At 48.1% G+C, this 13,149-nt stretch overlaps 1 protein-coding gene across 1 annotated transcript in view; it reads right to left on the bottom strand.

The window, feature by feature from the left end:
- LOC149352417 (uncharacterized) overlaps nt 1–8,435 on the bottom strand; it is a 47,159-nt gene extending 38,724 nt beyond the window's left edge. The window contains exon 1 of the mRNA XM_089581591.1: nt 8,151–8,435. Coding sequence (XP_089437717.1) covers nt 8,151–8,281 — 131 coding nt within the window. The 5' untranslated portion in view covers nt 8,282–8,435. The remainder of the gene's footprint in view (nt 1–8,150) is intronic.
- Nucleotides 8,436–13,149: the final 4,714 nt, after the last annotated feature.

The raw sequence follows: 13,149 nt of genomic DNA, 5'->3' as shown, positions 1-13,149 counted from the left end.
AACCTGCAAACTGACGCTATATTTCTTGATTTTAAAAAAGCTTTCGATAAAGTTTCCCACAAACGCCTGTTGTACAAGTTATCTAACCTTAATATCGATCCTAATGTTGTTGCATGGATTAAAGAATTCCTAACTGGTTGGTTGGTTTATGGGGTTTAACGTCCCAAAGCGCCTAAGGCTATGAGGGACGCCGTAGTGAAGGGCTCCGGAAATTTCGACCACCTGGGGTTCTTTAACGTGCACTGACATCGCACAGTACACGGGCCTCTAGAATTTCTCCTCCAAAGAAATTCCAGCCGCCGCGGCCGGGATCGAACCCGCGTCTTTTGGGTCAGCAGCCGAGCACCATAACCGCTGAGCCACCGCGGCGGCAAAAGAATTCCTAACTAACCGCACTCAGTTCCTCTTTGTAAATGAACACACTTCCAGCTTCCTTCCTGTAACATCTGGCGTCCCTCAAGGTTCCGTACTAGGTCCCTTTTTGTTTTTAATATACATAAATGATTTGCCCTCGCAGTGTCCTGTAAAATTCGCATGTTTGCTGACGATTGTGTTATTTACGAAACAGTTAATAACAATTCTGATCAATTATCTCTCCAAAACAACCTTAACAAGATTCAGGATTGGTGTAAAATTTTGCTAATGGAGCTTAACCATCACAAATGCAACGTACTCTCTTTTCATCGCCGCCGTAACCCGCTCGCGGCCTTCTATCCCATAGACTCCGTTCCCATGCTGCCAGTAGAATCATACAAATATTTAGGCGTAACCTTGTGCGCTGACCTCTCCTGGAAAACGCATATAACTAACACCATTTCTTCAGCTAACAAATCCCTGTGTTTTCTAAAACGTCATCTCCGCGATGCGCCCATGCATGTTGTCCAGTGTTGCCAGAACCATTGGTTCTAGCAACACTGTTTTGTCCTATGACATCATCACGCTTGTACTTGCGAGTTTGGCCTGTGGCGGCGATACCTGTATTTTGGTTCTTGCTCTTTTCTACGTTACAATACCTTTGTTGTCAGTATGGGTGGCGTTTTTGTAATCAGGAGCGGGTAATTTATCGATACAAGCCAACTTCAATTTCTCCTCAGTGTTGCCCTCTGTCGGAGCGGACTGAGCGGTCTCGATCAGAGGATCGTCTGCTCTCCTCGAGAGGCGATGGGTGTTGACGCCTCTCTTTTCTGTGGGTCATGTGGCCTCTCTTACGCGATGCTAAATTAAACAAGTCGTTCTTGTTACTCGACGCCTCGTCTTTCGCCTGGACCCTCGATGCTTTCTGCTCGGCCTCGGGCCGCTCGGCTGACGCTACCCCTGTGGCCCCGGACCGTCTTGCAACAACTGATGCCAGCGGTCGGACGCCACATGTAACAACTGGTGGCAGTGGTCTGGGGTGCCACTTCTAACAGCATCAGACGTAATTAATAGGTACGAGCTTTTCTAACTACTGCTGCGAGTTTCGGCACGCTTAGACTTTTCTTCATCTATTTTTACCGTCTTAGAGTCTGTCGGGATTTGCCCATTAGAGTGAGTGAGCGCCGCCGCGAATAACTTGAATTAAGATGCTTGAAGGTGCATCCCGTTCTGAAGAGATGCGGACAGTAATAGCCTAGCGGTCAATATTGTAATCTGAATTACCGCTGTATTGTCTTATTCTGTGAACTTCTCTCAGGACACAGACCCAGGTCATGTCGTGACAACAGTTGGTAGACAGGAAGCAGCAGAACCTTGGATTCTCATTGCCCTGTTCAATTCCGGTAATATAACTCAAAAATATGTTTTCAAATTATTTGTCATTGTTGCGCTTAATTAATTCTTCGTAAATTTGGTTTGCAGGTTCTGTGGCTCTGTACCATGCCACAGAAAAAGGGCTCTCTGTCGCTCACAAGCGCCATTTGGCAACAGTGAAGGAAAAGCACCTTAGCGACACTTTAGAAAAAATGTCTAAGCTTTCTAGCTATTTTGCCTCCGACAAGAGCACGAACAGCGTTCCGTCGACCAGTGAGCTAGGCGAGTGAAGGTGCCCAAGCAGACCGTGCACTTAGCGTGACTGTTTGTGACGAAACAGACGCAAGAGAGGCACTCTCGTCAATGGCGTTGAAGTCAACTGCCTCAACGAGTACATTCGAACAACCAGCTTCGTCGGACACTGCGATGGAGCCTGTTCCTCGAGACACAAGCAGCTCGACCGAGAAATCAGCCAGTGCTTGTTGACAGTCCTTGCACGTCCATGGATCCCGCTGACTGGTTTCTCCTGCGCGCAGTTACTATCAACTTTTGGGTAGAAAAAAACCAGGATGTATGTGATAATGCTAGAAGCATGAAAGGTGATTACTCTCGCTCGAAGAGGTACTTTCAGCCAACAGACGCGACACCTAATGGCTACCACCGCTACTTCAAGCAAGAAATGTTCTATGTTCACCGTACCAACGGCGAAGTTGTCTTACGCGAATGGATGCTCTACAGTCCCTCCAAAGGATCCGTATACTGCTTTCCTTGTACCCTGATGTCGGCAGGAAAGGTCCAGTGTTCGAAGCCATATGGGTGCAGTTTATGGAACAAAGCATATGCGAACCTGAAGGCACATGAGGGAAGTCAATGTCACAGACAATGTGTGCTTGACCTGTGCAAGCGACGTTCTGCTGAAGCCTCAATCGTTCGATCCCTTGAAGAACACTGCTCGGAACGGGCAACTTACTGGAGAAATATCCTTCAGCGCGTGGTTGCTGTTGTAATGTTTCTGGGAGAACGATGGCTCTCTCTTAGGGGATCTAATGATTTAATCGAATCTTCCCAAAATGGCAACTTCCTAGGGTGTCTTGAACTAATCGCCAAGTTTGATCCTTTTCTCGCTGCCCATATAAAAAACTTTGGTAATGTTGGACGCGGCAAGACATCCTATCTTTCCTCAACCATTGTGGAAGAGGTTGTAGAAGCTCTGGGAACTGAAGTCCGAAAGAAAATCACTTGCGAGATTGCGAGTGCCAAGTACTTCTCTCTTTCGGATGATTCTACACCTTATTCGAGTCACAAGGACCAGCTTACAGTGGTCGTTCACTACGTCACTAAGGCTGAGCCTGAAGAACACTTTCTCGGGTTTTTACCCATTACCAGCCACAAAGGGGAACATCTCGCGAAGTCAACGCTTGACTTCCTAAAAAATCTTGGAGTTAACTTCCAAGACTGTCGTGGACAATCATACGACAACGCAAGCAACATGGCTGGCAAGTACTCCGGCATGCAGGCGCAATTGAAAAAAATCAACCCTCAAGCTAATTTTATCCCTTGCGCGCACTCACTGAACCTGGTCGGGGTACATATGCTGTAGATTCTTGTGTGCAAGCCGTTAGTTTTTTCGGGTTTGTACAGCGTGTATACGTTTTCTTTGCTGCACCTACTCATCGCTGGGCTGTACTCAAGACCCACGTGAGACAAAACGCGACAGCGGTAACCCCAAAGCAAGTCTCATACACTCGGTGGTCAGCTCGAGCGGATGCAACGAGGGCTGTCGTGGCCGGCTCTAAAGAAATCATAGCCGCCTTGATGCAACTATCCGAAGGTCAAGATGAGAGAGTAGAAACGAAGCACGAGGCAAAGTGTTTGCTGAAGAGAATGACAACGTTGGAAACTGCACTGATGTCCGAGTTTTGGGATAAAGTTTTGCAACGTTTCAACGCCACCAGCAAGGCACTTCAAAGCCCAACGCTCTCATTGAATGCTGCTGTCAGCCTGATGAAATCGGTGTGTGATTATGTATCCGGCTTAAGAGAGAGGTTCGATGAAATTGAAAAACTTGCGAAGGAAGCGTCGGACAATGCTTCATACAAGGCAAGCACTCAGAGAAAACCAAAACAGTCGACACGACATGACAGCGCTGAATGTACAAGCACACCAGAGACGCAAGATCCTTCAGCTAAATTTCGCTATGAGACCTTCTTCGTCATGATCGACAACCTCCTGCATGCGCTCACAGCTCGCTTGAGCGTTTAGACCGAAGTCTGCTCGCAATTTGGTGTTATTGCGGATTGGAAGAGCTTTTCCCCAGCACAGCGGCGGCTTAAGGCAATGGAACTCGTCACAAAGTATCCTTCTGATCTGGCCGGCACATTTCCTGATGAGCTTGAGGAATTTATTTCATTTGCGAGCAACGAAAGCTGTTCTTCTGCGACACACATGCTGAAACTTCTGATTCGAGAAAAGCTTGAAGGTTCATTTCCGGATGTTAATGTCGCTATTAGACTTTTCTTGTGCTTGATGGTTACGAATTGCACAGGCAAACGATCATTCAGCAAACTAAAACTCATCAAGAACAGGCTTCGATCAACGATGACTGACAGCCGCCTGAGCGATTTGTCGCTGCTAAGCGTGGAGATGGAGATTCTGAGGCGGGTCAATGCTGAACATCTGATCAACAAACTCTCCCTGCAAAAAGCCCGAAAACGCTTGTAGAAATGTGAATGCCTTTCTTCCTTTGCTTAGAAGAGGAATAGAAAGAGTAAACTTCTTATCAAAATTCTTATTACGTTTGCAAGTCCCAGTTAAGGGTTGAATTTCTGGGAAATGCGTAAAGTATTTTCTACATTATGTAAAAGTGTAAAATGTCTGCAAAAATAAATTTATTCTCTAAGTTCAAAGGAGAAAAGGGGGTGCGAAATACGAATGCGCTTCCTTCTATTCTAAAATTATATATTGTGTGTAAAAATGTGTATGTATTGCATATTTAAAAATGGACAAGATGTGTATAAATTTAAATGCGTACACTGTGTATTTCAGCGTGTTATTAAAACATTCTTGTGGAAGTTCAGTATCGATCTAATTTTCTGCAGGGGCCACCTTTTCGAATAGGTTCAGCCGTCCCGCATGAAGAAAGCATTTGTATAATAAACCATTTACAATACGTTTTGCTCTAAGTCGGCATATAGGATATGCATAATATCACAGCTCAACGAAACACTGCTTTGGAGAGCTTAAATTCGTGCTTCTGGATGAACTCAACAAGTAGCCAGACGATTCATAGTGAATTAGTTATACGAATTTGCAAACAGTTAATGAAACGATCCACCTCTCTACTTCAACAGTGCTCACACGCAGGTAATCAAAGCGCACACTACCGAATTGGCAAAGCAAATAACTACTCGAGAAATCGGTTTTTCAGTGTGCGTTCTGATTTTCGATGGAGGACGTTTTTAATGTCCCGTTATCACCTAGAATAGTTCAATCCCGATCACAGTCTGTCCACGTGCTCTACGGGAATGTAGACGTCCAGGCGATATGTTCATAAACATCGTGGAGATTCTTCGAGTAAATGCGGCATGTGTTCTCTGTACAGAATTATTAAAAGCGTCAAGTCTCAAGAACGACGAGAGGGGAGGGGGGGGGGGGGGGCTCTTTTGTTTCTTGAACCGGGCCCTCAGCACTGTTAATGCGGCCATGACTCGGAGCAATAAAATTAGCGCTCATCAACCAGTCAATTCCGGGAAAAGTAAAATCCCCCAGTAAAAATATAGATGTCTTCGGGAATCGTGTCGTTACGGTGTTGATGGTGTCATGAAGCTCAGAGACAAATTCCGATGATGCGTTTGGAGCAAGCCTCTGGTATCAACTGGCTGTGCGTTAGCTTCATGTATACCCATATGATTTCCAAACCGGACGTGATATTTAGGGCGAAAGATTCGAACTGTTTGTTAATGGCTATAAGGACACCACCGCTTTGCCTTGCGGTCCTATCACATCGATAAAATTGAAACTTGTTAGCTGAGTGAAGTATTTCACTGTCGCGAATATGGTCATGGAGCCAAGTTTCGGTTAGTAATAGAATGTCAGCAGAACATGTATCAACAAGAGATGAAAGTTCGGTGTACTTTTTGTTTACACTTCTCACATTCATGTACAAAATAGGCACATGTGTTGGGGAGGAATGATAGCCACTGCCCCTCTGTAATCGTTAATCAGATGATGACGTATCTTCTCGTTCAAAGGAGGCAGGCCGCGGCGACAGGCTAGAAAGCGGGCTATCAGCGACAGAAGACTTAGGGGCAGTGTAAGTTCACTCGTATTTATTCTCTGTTATATTATACATTATACATGAGGCTTGAAAAGAAACCATTATTGTATACTTTGTGAAACCTGGAAAGTCACCAACCTCTCCTAGCAGTTTTTTTTTTATAGACCGATAGCCCTTATCATTGTCTCGCCAAATCATTTGAAAGTGTTCTGAATAACAGATTAACCTTCATCCTTGAATCCTAGTGAACTTCTCGACGTTCATCAACGTATAGCTTTAAAAAAGCGGGCTCAACAACTGACCATCTAGTTCGCGTTGAAAATATTGTCCGAGAAGAGTTCATACACAGGCAACACTGTCTTGCTGTCTTCTTCGATCTGGAGAGAGCATACGACACAACCTGAAAGTCCGGAATCCGCGAAAGGATGAACTGTTTGAACGGCTTCTTGTGCTACCGCTCATTTCATGTCCGTCTAGGTACTACCTTTTCAAAGAACTTTATCCAGGAGAATGGAATACCGCAGGGGTGTATTCTAAGAACCGCTATTTTTAAGGTGGGTTCAGACGAGCGGACCGGATCGCGGACGATCCGCGCGGACCGCCTACCACGTGAAGCAATTGACGTCCCTCCGGTCCGCCCGTCTGAACCCACATTTAGAGTGAAAATGAGCCCAATAGCTGTATCGATCGCTTCAGGCAGAGACACGGCACATCAGTAGCTAGGCCAGGAAAGACGCCCGGTCCTTTATTGCGCAAAGATTTATAGCTGCGGCTGCAGCGAGGGAAAGGGAAAGGAAGAAGGGGCGTTGGCACGTTATCGGTCCGCTTGCCTGACAGCCACTCTGATACATCTGCTTTCCTCTGTGAAGAGATCAGTTTCGACAATGCTCTAAGAAATTTGCCGAAATTTGTGATCATAAGTCAGCCGTTTAGGTTCCGGGCGTGGCCGGGTTGTCCTGCGTGCAATAGTTGGCAAGCTTGATCCAGCAGCTGCACCTGATGCTGTGAGCTGAGAGCTTGTGGCAAGTCCATCACGTGGCTCACCCTGACCGTCGGCGGTACTAGGACTTGAAGGCCTGCCAGCTTCGGAGCGGTTGCCGGCGTCGTCGTCGCTGCCATCGATGATGTTGTAGTGTTCTTGGGTTCGCAGCAGATGTTGCCTATTTCGCCTTAGCAGACGATCGTTGTCCGTTCTCCCGATGTGCGATCGTGGAGCCACCTTCTGGAGAATCATCGCTTTGCGCGACCATTGGCGGCAGTAGTTTGCACTTGGAAGACTAGCGGTGCTTGACTACCGGGCGCTCCTTTTTCGATGCTGCATTCAGGCAGAGTAGTGCGCAGCCGACGACCCTGCAACAATTCTCCCGTTGATTGACCGTCCTCTAATGGGGACGCGCGATATGACAAAAGACCCATCTAGAAATCGTCACTAGACTCTGCAGTTTTCTTCATAATGCGCTTCACTATTTGTACTCCTTTCTCGGCCAAACCATTCGACCACGGAAATTCAGGGCTCGAAGTAATGGACAAAGTCATAGCGACGTGCAAACTTCGCGAACTCTTGGGAGGCAAACTGAGGTCCATTGTCGGTACACACTTGGGCAGAAATTCCGTACCACGCGAAAATAGTCGCAACCTTTGTAACGACTTCGCGCGCAGTGGTGACGGCGAGTTTCTCAACGTCTGGAAAGTTTGAATGCGCATCAAACACCACTACGTAGTACATGTCACCAGCGAAATGAGAGAGATCGATTCCCACCCGGTGCCATGGCACTCTGGGTAGTGGCCACAAAATAAAAGGCTCAGAAGCTTGCTTGTATGTATACTTTTGGCATGCGCTGCATTTGCGAATGAGCGTTTCAATGGCACTGCCCATTCCTGGCCAGACCAGGCCCCGAGCTCTAGCCTTACTTTTATTCAGTCCAAGATGCGCGTGGAACTTCTGCAGCATGTCTACTCTCATTGTCTTCGGTACGACAATTTTGCATCCTTTCAGCAGTACTCAATCAATTACCGATAGTTCTGCTGCAAATGGCTTTAACTCTGCTTCAATCTTAGCTCCTTGTGCCACCTGCTCTAAGACTTTGCTCAAGTATGGATCCGCTAAAGTCGCACTTTGCAGGCGCCGTTTTGTTGGTGTACTTACTATGCTTGAGAGGACTTGTACAGCATGAACGTCGACGTCTTCGGTTGACTCCAGGATGGCACGAAGGGCTGGAGCACGGGACAACATGTCCGCCAAAAGCAGGTCCTTGCCAGGAACAAACTGCAGTTCATAGTCGTAACGAAGAAGACGAATAAAGAAACGCTACAGCCTTGGTGGCATATCTCCAATGGCCTTTTTCGCGATTGGCTGCTCAGGTATGTGATCCGTTTCAATAGGCCATATACCAGCTGGTGAAACTTCTCGCATGCGAAAACAATTCCCAAAGATTTATAGCTGCGGCTGCAGCGAGGGAAAGGGAAAGGAAGAAGGGGCGTTGGCACGTTATCGGGCCGCTTGCCTGATAGCCACATCTGATACAATAGCCAAAACAATTGACAAGTCCATTATGTATTCAGTTTATGTTCACGACTTCCAGATAGCATAAACATCATCCAGCGTATCAACCCACGAGAAACAAGTGCAGTCGTCCACAAGAGCGCTCGAGCCCCGCCGCGGTGGCTCATTGGTTATGGCGCCGGGCTGCTGACCCAAAAGACGCGGGTTCGATCCCAGGCGCGGTGTTCGAACTTCGATGGAGGCGAAATTCTAGAGGCCCGTGTACTGTGCGACGTCAGTGCACGTTACAGAACCCCAGGTGGTCGAAATTCCCGGAACCCTTTACTACGGCGTATGGCATATGGAGTTGAAAAGGGTTCATGATAATGTGCATGCGTGATAAGGTCAGGTTTCAAGCCCTAGGTCACTCGTAAATGACACAAGTGTACCCCCCGGACTTTCGTCGAGCGACGCGTGCGCTGACTGCGGCGCAGTGGAGACATTGGAGCACATGCTCCTTCGCTGTACCGCTTCTGCAGTGCCGCGTCGCGAGATGCTCGCGGCCTACAGGGCGCTGGGAATCATCCCGGACAGTCTCGAAGCGCTCCTGTGGCCGCGCGGCAGTGCGCGCACCCGCGACAGAACAATGGTGAGCCTCTGTGTGTTCATCGAGCAGGCAGGCTTGACTTCCCGCTTGCTCTTCGCCAGGTAGTGCACGCGTGACAGGAACGCTCCGTTGGTGCTACCTCGGACGGTATACGCGGCCGGGCGCCCCACCCCGGCCGCTAGTGCAGTGTGTCGCGCGCGCGATTAGTCCGTGACAGGACGCTATGTGTGCGCGCGGCTATGTACATTGTGTTTACATCTTTTGTGATTGTGCGCAGTGGTCGCTCGCGCGCACTTATTTTCGGACAATGTTGGGACATTAGCGCGCGAGCGGCGCGAACTTGATTACTTTTGTATTTTGTAAATAGTGTACAAAGCTCTCCCCTATCCTTTCTTGCTGTCGCTCCCCTCTATACTTCTCCTCACTATCCTCTCCCTTTCCCTTTCATTTCCGCCGGCTGCAGCTCGGGTGCTTAAGATATTAGATAGCAATTGCCGCGGCCGGCAACACTCTTTTGCTTCACTTTTTATTTATTTATTTATTTATCTTTTTTTAAATAAACCACTACTACTACTACTACCCCCCGGTGGGCCGTCCGAGCGCTGTATAGACAGGTGTGTGGGTGACTGTACAGGTAACAATAAACTAGCGGCTTGAGCAGGTTGGAATGGATTTTAGTTTTTCTCACAAAAAAACAGTCGCTGCTGTTTTCACTCAAGCGAAGCCCACAGGCCAACCTCACCATACACCTAAATGAAACTGTATACCAGTAAAAAAGTGAACATAAATTTCTAGGCAAAAATTTTGACAAACAGATGATGAATTTTTATCCTCGTGGGCTGCTTTCCCACGAGGTATTCTTTTTCTACTCACGGTGAGGTCAAAGGCACATATCCAAAGCATCAAACCCCGGATAAGCCTAGCACCAGGTCAGGAGAAAGCTTGTACTGTTGTGTTTCTACCCCCCCCCCCCCCCCCCCCCCCCCCCCTTGTGCATTCCTGTCATGGTCGTCTTCACTTGGGCAATTTCCAAAAGCAGTGCTTGGTTGTGCTACAGCAGTGCGTTCTCCGAGTACGCGCTCCCATACAATGCTTGCAAAGAACAGTGGCGCCCGACACGACGGACGGAGACTGAGTTTAGACGACTGCTTTCTTCAAGTGCGGCGTCACTGCCACCCCGTTTTCTCGGCTTAAGCGGGTTTCCTCGAGCCGTACCCAACGACATGGCAATGAACCCCCAAGAATGCACCACCACCAGGGAGACACCACGACGCCTGCCGCCAACGCACCGTGACGAGGGGGCTGTCAATCTTCTGCGCCACTGCCTTTGTGGACGGCGCTCTGCCCGTATTCGTCTTCGGGCGCCCCCTTAGACCAAGACCTGGGACCCATGGCCGGCTTCTTGAAGGGTCATCGACTGCGCGTCCAACTGCGGGTGAGGAGGTGATCTGTGGAAAAGACACCTTCGGGAGTGACTCAGCCGAGGAAGACGCTGGAGAGGGGAGCCCCGTTAATGAGTGCCCGTTTTCGACGAAATGGATCCAAAGGCGGTGCCCAAGACGGAGTCCCAGTGATTGGACCAAAAAGGCGGGAAGTCAACTGGAGAGGCTATTAAAAGCGCTCGACATGTTCATCGAGCAGCGATTCCCTGAGCGATTCCCTCAGCGATTTTCTTGAGACTCTTCTCAGCTTTTACTCTGTTTGTAAATAATGTTGTAATTATGTTTGTCACGTATCTTGTAAATATGTGAATGCAGTTTTCCCCTTATTTTCCTTCTACTCCCCGTCTCCGGCCAAAGCCTCTCCGGCCCACGTTCCTTCCCTCATCGGCACAGCGGCGGTGTTCCTGGACCCGATGCCTGGTCAAACACACAACTAGCTCGGCAAAACATATCAGTACCCATTCTATCACCGGTGGGCACCCGGCGGCAGTGCGAATCGAACCCCGCACCTCGGCATTCGAGGCGAATGCTCAGCCGACTAAGCCACAGCTGCGGTGGCCTACCTGACATAAACATTCTCAAAAAGGTTTCCCGATCCCTGAACATGCTCATATAGGGCTCTCACGGAAACACTGTGGGTCCGATAAGATGTGCCTTTTACACATCTATCGCTCCGTAGTGCGCTCTTCTTTAGATTATGGGTGTGTAGAGTATGGGTCAGTGAGACCCATACTTAAAACGACTGGATCTAGTATAAATCCTTAGGTTTGCGTCTTTCAACTGGAACATGCAGAACGTCCCCCGTACGTAGAAACAAATGAACCGCAGACAGGAGAACAGTGCTTACACGTGCATGCGTACTGAAAATAAGGTCCGTACAAAAACATCTCTGTCACCCCATAGTTACAAGATGCCCATACAGAACAATGTTCAATAATGAATCCCACTCAATGAGGCCTTTACTAATACGCTTTGAGGATAAATGCTAAGAGTTAGGAATAATAGATGCCCTTCCCGATATACCGCCATGATCCGCTGCCACCATGGTACAGCCTTCCCTGCGTATGTGACTTCACATTAACTCACTTTCATAAAAAGCAAACACCACGCGAACACACTTTAGAAGAATACCTAGTACTAAAGGAAAAATTGTGTCAGCTACACAGAACTTTATACAGCCGGCTTAAACCCCTAACGTAATGTCTCGCAAGGGATCTTTCTATATAAAAAATAAAATTCAAAACAGCAAATTAAGGCAACTGATTGAAACAACTAGTACACGACATCAGTGAGGCATTGGACCGCCGAAGTCAAATGGGTATAATATTCCTTGAATTCAGAAATGCGCTTGATTCTGTTATTCACAAAAAATTACTGCTGAAACTAAGAAATATTCTGCGAAACAATAATATTGTGCTATGGATAGAAGCTTTTATTGATTACGGGCACCAGTTTGTCGGTATTGAGGGGTACAGGGTGGACACATGCAGCGTGAGGCAGTGGCGGTCCTAAGGGGGGGGGGGGGGGGGGGGGGGGGGGGGGCCCAAAGCCTTTGCATATTTTCCCGGACGTCCGTTTTCGGGCTCTCATAGGGCGAGACGTAATTTTTGACGTAGAACTCGAAAGCTTTTTCCTTCGTGATGCGTCAAGTAGTCCCCTACTTTGTACGTTCACCGTGTTAGCTGCTGTCTTATTTCACACAATTCCACGCTCTACACGTTGGTAGTTATACGAGCACTACTCGTAGTGATTGTCGAGGTATCGTGGTCCTGCCGTGCCCCCACTGTTGTTTTGCCATGCCGCCGGAGCGGCGACGACGGCGGTGCCATTAACCTGCGGTTGCGGTGGCCATCAACCTCGTTGGGGCGGCAAAGAGCCTCCCATTCATACCTTTATCCCACCATGGGACACAGCGACGCCAGCGAAGGGATCATCCCTTTTTGGCTTGACAAGGAGCGCCGACCAGCCGCCTCGAAGGAGGGGACTGAGGGCGGAACAAAGCCACTTCCCAGAACTGAGTAATGATGGCCGCTAATCCCACTGGTGAAATGTCCAGGCACGTGCTTTGACCTTCGCAGACATGCCGTGGCGGGATATCTCAGCCGTCGGCTTGTTTCCCCTGGTATCGACCATGAATACTGCTGGCGTAAACGTTAACATTCAAAGATTGAGTAATGGTATAACGTCTATAACGTTCGCCATTTATTTTTCAACAACAAAGCGCACAATTTTTTTTGTGTAAATGAAAGAAATAAAAAATCGTTTCTATTTTTTTTTTCTTTTTTGATATGCAGAGATCTGCCCCCCGCCTCCTCCGCCCCCCCTAAAACTACGCTCTGGGACCGCCACTGGCGTGAGGTCTGGTATTCCACAAGGCTCAGTCCCTGAGCCCTTGCCGTTTACTAGGGTATGTGAACGACCCGATTGAAAATTCATGTGTAAAAGCTAAACTTCTTGCAGACCACTGCGTTACTTACACTGAAGTGAAATCAGTAGCCGACCAGATTGAAGGTTCTGGATTCTGGTCCAATCTTGGTCAAGATTTAATCTTGACCAAGGTTTAACTCGAAAAAAAAAACTGTATGTATGACAATTTGCAATACGCATCAACCTC

The sequence above is a fragment of the Amblyomma mixtum genome, chromosome 3, assembly GCF_055824585.1.
Source record: "Amblyomma mixtum isolate Tamu chromosome 3, ASM5582458v1, whole genome shotgun sequence".
NCBI lineage: Eukaryota > Metazoa > Arthropoda > Arachnida > Ixodida > Ixodidae > Amblyomma > Amblyomma mixtum.
The sequence above is the reverse complement of the archived record's forward strand: the minus strand, read 5'-3'. Positions and strand labels throughout refer to the sequence as shown.